This window comes from Aureococcus anophagefferens (genome assembly GCF_000186865.1).
Source record: "Aureococcus anophagefferens unplaced genomic scaffold AURANscaffold_4, whole genome shotgun sequence".
Taxonomy (NCBI): Eukaryota; class Pelagophyceae; order Pelagomonadales; family Pelagomonadaceae; genus Aureococcus; species Aureococcus anophagefferens.
The window spans coordinates 2,559,601-2,568,728 of NW_008705564.1; the positions used below are offsets into that span (position 1 = coordinate 2,559,601).

The following is a 9,128-nucleotide window of genomic DNA, read 5'->3' on the forward strand; positions in this document are numbered from 1 at the left end:
CTCCAGCGGAGCCGTCTTCCAATAGACGCCGTCCGCGGGCGCCGCCGCGGCGTTGCACCCCGGCATGACGCCGTCGTCGCTGAAGTAGATGGCGGGCGTCGTCGAGAGGATGGTGCCGTTCGTCTCGTCGAGCGTCGCGATCGAGTAGGCGCCCGTGGCGCCGAGGGCGGTGGAGCCGGGGCCGGTGACGTAAAGCGGGGCGTCGCGGGCCGCGCCGAGGCGCGCCTGCTTCGGCGCGACGATGGCCTTGAGCGAGCCGCCGGCGACGGCCGCGGGCACGAGGGCCGCGACGAGGGGGTGCATGGTGCGGATGGCTGCCCCACTTGCTCAGGGGCCAAGAGAGAAGCCAAGAAAGGGAGGACCCGTGGTTGTTGCCGTGCAACAATCCTGGTCCTACCTAGATGTCCTACCTCTGGCTCGGGCTCAGAAATCAAAGGCATGGCTGAGCAACTTGCGATGCAGACTCTCACGTTAACCAAGCCCGACGACTGGCACCACCACCTGCGCGACGGCGCGGCGCTGGCGACGACGGTGCCCTTCGCCGCGCGGTCCTTCGGGCGCGCCATCGCCATGCCGAACCTGAGCCCGCCGGTGACGACGGCGGCGCTGGCCGTCGCCTACCGCGAGCGCATCCTCGCGCACCTGCCGCCCGGGTCGGCCTTCGAGCCGCTCATGACGCTCTACCTCACGGATTTCACGACGCGCGCGGACGTCGCCGCCGCCGCCGACAGCGGCGTCGTCGCGGCGTGCAAGCTCTACCCCAAGGGCGCGACGACGAACTCGCACGGCGGCGTCAGCGACGTCGCGAAGATCGCGGACGCGCTCGACGAGATGGAGAAACGGCAATTGCTCCTGCTGGTCCACGGCGAGGCGACGGGCGACGTCGACATCTTCGACCGCGAGCCGACGTTCCTCGAGGACACGTTCAAGCCCGTCGCGCGGCGCTACCCGAACCTGCGGATCGTGCTCGAGCACGCGTCGACGAAGGAGGCCGCGGCCTACATCTTAAACGGCCCGCCGAACGTCGCGGCGACGGTGACGCCCCAGCACCTCCTCTTCAACCGCAACGACATGCTCGCGGGCGGCCTCAAGCCGCACCTCTACTGCATGCCCATCCTCAAGGCCGAGGCGGACCGCGCGGCCATGGCCGCGGCCGTGACGTCCGGGAGCCCCAAGTTCTTCCTGGGCACGGACAGCGCGCCCCACGAGTACCTCAAGAAGGAGAGCGCGTGCGGCTGCGCGGGCGTCTTCTCCGCGCACGCGCCCCTCGAGCTCTACGCGCTCGCCTTCGAGCGCGCCGGCGCGCTCGACAAGCTCGAGGGCTTCGCGTCCTTCCACGGGCCCGACTTCTACGGCCGGCCCCGGAGCGCGGAGACCGTCGCGCTGCGCCGGGAGGCCTGGACGGTCCCCGCGGAGTACCCGTTCGCCGAGGGCCGCCTCGTGCCCCTCATGCACGGCGAGGAGCTCCCCTGGAAGCTCGACGCGCCGCCGGCGGCGCTCCCGGGCCCCCGGTGCCCCGCCGCGAAGAAGCCGCGGACGTAAGGAGGGGAAGACCCCACTAGGGCGCGCGCGCGGCCTTCCGCCACGTCGCGACCTTCGCGCCGACCTTGACGCGGTCGCCGACGGCGAGGTCCCAGTCCACGGCGCCTCTGGGCGCCGTGAGGATGACCGTGGACCCGAGGCCGAAGGTCGCGAGGTGCGCGCCGCGCGCGACGCCGCCCGCGTGCGGCGACGGCCCCGTCGCGACGACGGCGCCGTCCGGCCACGTCATGTGGCCGACGCCAAAGGCCGCGACGAGGGTCGCGCTGAGGGGCAGCGGGCCCGCGAAGCGCATGGTGACGCGCTCGTTGCGCTCGAATAGGCCCTCAATGGCGCGCACGAACGCGGGCCGCACCTGGGCAGCAACAGGGTGTGAAGTTCCCAACTTCAAAGGCTCCGATCTCGGCCACGTCCCGCTCGTTTCGGCCGATTCTTGGACGAGCGATCATCCCTCGGAGCGCTCTCGACGCGTGGATGCTGTTTCCGGAACGCGCGCGCGGAACGACCCGACGTTGGAATCACCCGTTCGTGGCCCCGGGCCGCGCGGCCCAGCGCTCGCCGGCCACGTGCGCGGCGTCGGCGACGGCGCCGTCGACGGGGCTGTGGACGCGGTGGTAGTCCCGGGGCGACAGGTAGAAGACGACGACGTCGTCGTCCGGGGCGCCGACGCGGTCGCCCAACAACTTCCGCAGGTCGAGGCGCCGGCCGTCCGCGAGCGCCGCGCCGTGGTCCGCCGCGGATCCGACGAACGCGACCTCGGCGTCGCAGGGCGACACGACGGCGACGCCCGGGCTGTCGTCGACGGGCCGCAGGCCCGGCTTGAGCCCGCGCGTGAAGAGCTCGCCGAGCGTCGCGTAGGCGCCCACGTCGCTGCACTCCGCCTCGTTCAGGTCGATGCCGTTGGACCAGACGTAGTAGCGGACCAGGGGCTTCGACAGCGCCGACCGCGCGAGGCTGCCGATGGCCGAGCTCGTGAGCGACTTGGGCGTGACGGACAGCAGGCTCACGAGCAGCGTGTCCTTCACCGTGGGCAGGACCATCGCGGATCGGGGGGCTGCCCTCGGAAAACTTCGTTTCTTGATGTGTTCAAGTCGCGAATCAAGAAAGCCCTTCAAGAGTTTGCGCATGGATGGTAAGAGGAGGCGGACGGGCAGCGAAGCGGCGCGGGCGCCCGTGCCCGTGCCCAAGAAGCGCGGCGTGTGGGCCGACCAGGAGGCCGTGCCGAAGCGAGCGAAGCTGGTACCGGAAACGAGCGCCGTCCGAGCTAGGAAGCAGCCCGCACCCGCGCCGGCGCCGGCGAAGCCCAAAAAAGGCGCCTTCGCGGACGAGGCGTCGTCGGACGACGAGTCGGCGGAGCGGCTCAAGCCGAAGAAGACGCCGCAGGACGCGCCGCGCCGCCGGGCCTCCGACTCGCCGTGGGCCGCCATCGACGAGCGCTCGCGGGCGCTTGACCGCCGGAAGGACATCGAGCGGCGGAAGCAGGCGGCGGCGGCGGCGAATCGTGGCGCGTTCCACGCCGCCGCGACGAAGAAAGCGGACGCGCGCCGCCGGGCCTCGCCGCCGCGGCCCGCGATCCCGAAGAAGAAGAAAGCGTAACATTAGAGGGACGTGTGGAGGGGCGTCGCCGTGGGCGGCGGCGGGGGCGCCGCGTCGGCCGCGGGCCCCGCCGCGCCCCGCGTCGCCGCGCGGCGCCGCCGGCCGCAGCGCAGCCGCGCGCAGCAGCCGGCGCGCGGCGCGTCGTCCGCGACGGGCACCGCGTCGGCGAGGGGCAGCGACGCCGCGGCCTCGCGCGTGACGAGCAGCTCCTTGAGCTCGAGGAGCGTCGCGACCCAGGCGTCGCGGGCCGGCTCGTCGTCCGCGCGGAAGCGCATCGCGCCGTCGTCGAAGCGGAGCTCGAAGTCGCGGCCGTCGTCGGCCGCGGGGGCGACGTCCGCGCCCGCGAGGTCGATGACGCCGAGGACGCGCCGGCCCGCCGAGTCGTCGGCGAAGTAGCGCAGGTAGGCGCCCGTGGCGACGAAGAAGCGCCGGTGCCACGCGCGCAGCGCGCGCCGCGACGACGCGCGCTTGAGCAGGAACCCCGCCTGCGCGACCTCCATGGACGGCCGCAGCGTCTCGATCATGGGCGGCGTCAGGGCGTCGCCCTTGCGCACGGACGCGCGCCGCGTCGCGCGGCCCCCGCCGGCCTCGCCGCTCTCCGCGGAGAGCGTCGACGAGCTCAGCGACGCCGCGGACGTCGACGCCGCGTCGTCCGCGGCCTCCGGCGGCGGCGGCGGCGCCGGGGGCGGGGCGACGTCGCCGCCGCGCGCCGCGCCCTTGGTCGCCGCCGCGCCGGCGACGGCCGCGCCGAGCGCGCCGAGGGACACGGCCTCGACGGGTCCGTCCTTCGACGTTTCGCGTTTGCTCTCGCCCGACGCCGCGCGCCGCGACAGCGTGATCGAGTCGTCGAGCTGGAGCAGCCGCAGCTTGTAGACCCACTGCGCGGCGCTCTCCGCGTCCGGCGCCCGGAGCTCCATGGACGAGTCCGCCATGACCTGCGGCCGCGGAGTGACGACCGGGGGGGGGGTTTCGGTCGCGCGCGCACCAGGGAGAAGAGGCAGCCCCGCGCCTCGGGCAGGTCCACGTGTCGCAGGTCCACGGCGCCGAGGAGCATGCGGCCGGGCGTGTTGTCCTTGTAGTAGCGCAGGTAGTGCTTCGACGCGAGGAAGAATCGGGGCTGCCACCTAAGCGCCACTTCTCCCAAAACCGCCGTCGCTCCCGGACGCGGCGGTGCCGCTTCTCGCCGAAGATGGACTTGGGCAGCACCTGGCGCGGGGAACTTTAGCGCGGCCGCGCGGCGGTCGCGCGGCGCGCACCGAGGGATGCTTCTCGAGCCAGCCGCAGGCCGCCGCCTGGCCCAGCCGGAGCTCGCAGTCGAGGCTGGGGCGGAACCGGTCCTTGTAGACCGACTCGCTCCGCGTGCCGAGCTTGGCGCGGGCGTCCTTGGCGCCGTCGGCGTCCCCGCCGCCGCCGATCATCTGTCTGGGCCGAAGGCTGGGCAGCCCAAAGTCTGCGCTTGCCCGACGGGCCGTTGTTGACCTTGTTGCACCTTGCAAGCTTGAGAGCTCGAGACGATCGTGATCGACTCCGATCGACATCAAGCTCGTCGAGCGTCTCTCGATCTCGATCGGCATCAAGCTCGTCGGGCGTCGCATCCGTGGGCAAGATGCCGTTCACGAAATCGATCTGGCTCCTCGCCGTCGCGTCGGCGTCGGCGCTGCGCGGTCCGGCGCCGCCGCGGGGCGCGCGCGCCGCCGTCGATCTCCGCGGCGGCGCCGACGACGACGACGCCGGCGACCTCTTCGGCGCCGCCGACGCCGAGAGCGTCGAGGCCAAGGTGCGCGGCGGCATGGTGTCGGCGGCGAAGATGATGGGCGCCATGCGGGGCGACGCGGGCCCGTCGGCGGCCGTCGCCGCGCTCGAGGCCGCCGCGAGCGCCGGGTCCTCGTCCGTCGCGGAGCTCCTCGAATTGTACCTCGTCGCCAGAGCGGACCAGGCGCTCGAGCTCGCGGGCTCCGACGCGCTCGAGGTCGCGCTGCGCCAGGTCGCGAACGAGGCCCTCGCGTACCGCGCGTCGACGCGCCTGCCCGTCGACGCGGCCGCGCGCGTGTTGAAGACGCTCGCGGACGCCGCGGGCGCCGACAGCGCGGAGGCCTACGAGGCCGACGTCGTCTCGCGGTCGGCCCTCGCCGTCAAGGAGCTGCTCGCGGTGCTCGCGGACAGCGGCAACTTCGTCGCCGCGGCGCTGGCGCACGCGGACGCGAAGATTCCGGCGATCGAGGCGGACGTCGAGGAGGACCTGGGTCTGGGCAACGACGCGGCGGTGCAGGCGGGCCGGAGCGTCCTCGAGAAGCTGCGGAGCTGGCAGAACGACAGCCAGCCCCTCGAGCAGCTCCGCGTGAGCCTCCTGAGCGAGCTCGAGGACGCGCCGGAGCACGACCGGCCGCGCGTCGCCGCCGCGCTGCGGCCCGTCGTCGCCAACGTCCTCGGGCCCGAGTTCTCGAGCTAGAGTAAGGGTGGACATTTAGAGGCGCCTCCTTCTCCAGCGAAACGCGGCGACGGCGACGCCCGCGGCGACGAGCGCGGCGGCCCAGCGCGGGGCGACGGAGGGGGCGCGCGAGGGGACGTCCTCCTTCGCGCCGCCGCCGCCGGCCGCGTCCTCCCTCGCGTCGCCGCCGCCGGCCGCGTCCTCCGTCGCGTCGCCGCCGCCGCCGGCCGCGTCCTCCCTCGCGTCGCCGCCGCCGGGGGCCGCGGCCGCGCCGACATCGTCCGGCGCCGCCTTGCGCCGCTTGCCGCGCCTTTTCTTCGGCGCGAAGGCCGGCCTCCGGTGGCCGGCCCAGGGCTCCGCCGTGCGCTCGTAGACGCCGATCCAATGCACCGCGCCGCCGCAGTTGATGGGCAGCTTGCGGCCGTGGCGCCAGTGGGCGGCGTCGACGGCGTCGTCGAGGGCCCGGCGGCTCCCCGCGAGGGCGACGAGGCTCCCGCCGGGCCGCGCGCAACGCGCGCAGTGGCCGAGCGTTTTCTCCAGCAGCGACCGCCGCGCGTTGACGCGGCCGCCCTTGCCGCGGACCTGGTGCATCTTCCCGAAGGGTAAATCGACGACGACGCGGTCGACGCTCCCACTCCGGAGCGGGAGCGAATCGCTCGACCAGACCGCGCAGCACTCGGCGACGCCGGAGCCGCCGGCGTAGGTGCGCTCGTCGGCGTGCCAGGCGTCGTCGTCGCCGCGCGGGTCGCCCAGCGCGTTGGCGCGGGCCCGCGCCACGGAGTCCGGCTCGACGTCGCCGCCGAGAGCGAAGGCGACGGGGAGCAGCGCCGCCGCGAGCGTGGGGATCGTGCCCACGCCGCACATGGGGTCCAAGACGACGTCGCCGGCTTCGACGCCGGCCAGCGTCAGCATGAGCGCGGCCGTCGACAGCCGGAGGCGCGGCACGCGGCCCGCGAAGGGCAGCAGGGGCCGCGGCTCCGCGCCGCAGCCGGACCGGCGGAACGTCGCGTCGCGGGGCCACAGATTGAGGCCCACGAGGCACGCGCTCTGCAGGCACAGCGCGACGACCTCGAGCTCGAAGTGCTCCAAATTTGGCGCGAGCGCCGCGTCGCTCGGGCAGGCGTCGCCGACGCAGCGGGCCAGGTCCTCCGACGTCCAGTCGTGGCGGCCGTCGCGCGCGGCCGACGCGCGGAACGGTACTTCAGCGCCGGCCGCGAGCCGCCGGTGCCGCCGGTGTGCCTCGAGCGCGTCCGGCCAGCGCGCCGCGCCGCGCACGGCGGCGTGGACGGCGTCGAGGCCGTGGTGCGACGCCTCGACGCCGCCGACCTCGCAGACGAGCGCGAGCAGGCCCGCGGCGCACGGCAGCGACGTTAGCGTGCGGCGCCGCGCGTCCCAGCCGGCGCCGTCGCGCGGCCGCGGCAGCGACACGAGGAGCCGCCCGACGCCCGCGGCGCCGGGCCAGATGCCCGGCGGCGCCGACGGGTCCCAGCGGTCGCTCTCCGGCGGGCCGCGGCCGACGCGGACGCGACTCGCGGGGACGCCGCAGCGCGCCGCGACGTCGGCGCCGGCGAGGTCCTCGAGGCCCGCCGCGCAGAGCACGACGTACGTGATGCGGTCCTCGTCGTCCATGGCGATGCTGGACGCTGCGAATTGCTCGGCTAGAGCCGCTCAGAGAGCGCGCAAAAGTCCTCCAATGCTGTGGTAAAATCGCTTTTTTTGTGAAGCGTGGTTGAAGCAGCCGATTGGGTAGCATCGCGCACCGCGGCAGCGCCACGATGAGCGGCAGCAACACCCTCCGCAAGCCCCTCGCCATCTTGCTTGCCTGCTGCGTCGCCACGACGTCGGGCCTCGTCGCGCCGCCGCGCCGTCCGGCGCGCGCCACCCGCCTCTTCTCCGACGCCATCGTCGGCGACCTCGTGGCGCGCATCGACGAGCTCACGGCGCGCCTCGGCGCCGTCGAGGACGAGGTCGCGACGCTGCGGCGCCAGCGGCTCGACGCGCTCGAGGCCGAGGCGGCGGCGCTGCGCGGCGCCGCGGCGCCCGCGCCCGCGCCCGCCGGCGGCGGCGGCGGCGCGTTCGCCGGCGGCCGGCTGCAGGCCGCGATGGCGGCGCGCGCGGCGCTCGGCGCCGCCGCGGGCACGCCGCCGGCGACGAGCCGCGCGGCGCAGTCGCAGGCGACGACCTACGACGCCGACGAGGTCGAGGCGCTCGGCGGCGAGGCGTTCTTCTTCGAGAAGGACGACGGGCCGAAGAACGACGCGTTCCTCGACGACGACCTCGAGGAGCTCCTCGAGCTCGGCGGCGACCCGACGTTCCTCGACGCCGCGCGGGGCGCGCCGCCGAAGAAGGACGGCGAGTGGGAGTGGGACGGCATCGAGGACGAGACCGCGTACTTCGACGACGATTTCTAAGTTACTAGCCGAAGAAGAAGTCCGCGTCCTCGGCGGCGTCGCGCGCGTCGCAGAGGGACAGGGCCTCCCGGACGAGCCGCGCGTCGCGCGGCGCGCCGAGGACCGCGGCGAGGTCGGCGTCGTCGACGACGCGGAGCGTCGCGAGGGAGAGGACCTGCTCCGAAGCGAGCGCGTGTCGGCCGGAACGGCCGATGCCGCAGTCGAAGCAGAGCGCGAGGAGCGCCGGGTCGAGCGCCGCGTCCGCCGCGTCGTAGGCCGCGGCCTCGGCGGCGTCGACGGCCGCGCCGAGCAGGAGGTCGAAGGCCGCGGCCTCGGCGGCGTCCGCGGCCGCGTCCGCCATGGCCTCGACGTCGCGGCGCTGGCGCGCGTCCCGGTCCCGCTTCGCGCCCTCCACGCGGCCCTCGAGGTCCGCGAGCGCGGCCTCGGCGCGCGCGACGGCCGCCGGCGTCGCGTCGGCCTCGTCGCCGATCGCGCGCGCCAACCGCTTCTTGCGGCCGCGCAGGTCCGCGAGCGCGCCGCCGGGCGCCGCCGCCTCGTCGATGGCCGCGCCGAGCGCCGCGTCCGCGCGCCTCCGCTCGTTGTTCTCCCGGGCGACGCGCGCCTCGGTCGCGCGCGCCTTCTTCGGCGCCCTGAGCCGCGCGGCGGCCCGCGCGCACGCGGCCGCGGCCGTAGCGGCGGCGGCGGCGGCGGCGGCGGCGCGCGCGGCCGCGCGCGCCGCGAGGTCGCCCGCGTCGTCGGCGCGGAGCTCGGCGGCCGAGAGCGCCGCGACGCGCAGGACCTGCGGCTCGAGCCCGCCCCTGCCGTCGGAGACGAGGAACGTCGTCGCCCGCGCCGGCGGCGCGCCGACGGCGGCGACGGCCGCCGTCGCCCAGCCCCGGGCCGCGCGCGCGTCCTTGGCCGCCTCGTCGCCGACGACCCACGCGTCGACGCCGTCGCGCTCCGCGACGAAGACGAAGGACGCGACCTGTGTGCAAATCAACCGGTGAGCTGGGACGTCCCGACCAAACTTTGAAGTTCTCTCGCTCGGTCACATCCAAGTCGGTTCGGCTGATTTTTGAACTGATCGATGACTCTCATGGAGCTCTCGAAGCACAGTGGAAGTGCTTGTGTCACAACATTCACATGTGCTCACATGAAGTCGAGTGAAGATTGAG

General features: G+C 74.6%; 1 protein-coding gene across 1 annotated transcript; it reads left to right on the forward strand.

Annotated features, from left to right (window-relative positions):
• Window positions 1-456: 456 nt before the first annotated feature.
• AURANDRAFT_22206 (hypothetical protein) lies at window positions 457-1,542 on the forward strand (the record flags this gene model as incomplete). Its single annotated transcript, XM_009036166.1, has 1 exon — window positions 457-1,542. One exon carries the CDS (start codon window positions 457-459, stop codon window positions 1,540-1,542), a length of 1,086 nt encoding a protein of 361 aa, XP_009034414.1.
• Window positions 1,543-9,128: the final 7,586 nt, after the last annotated feature.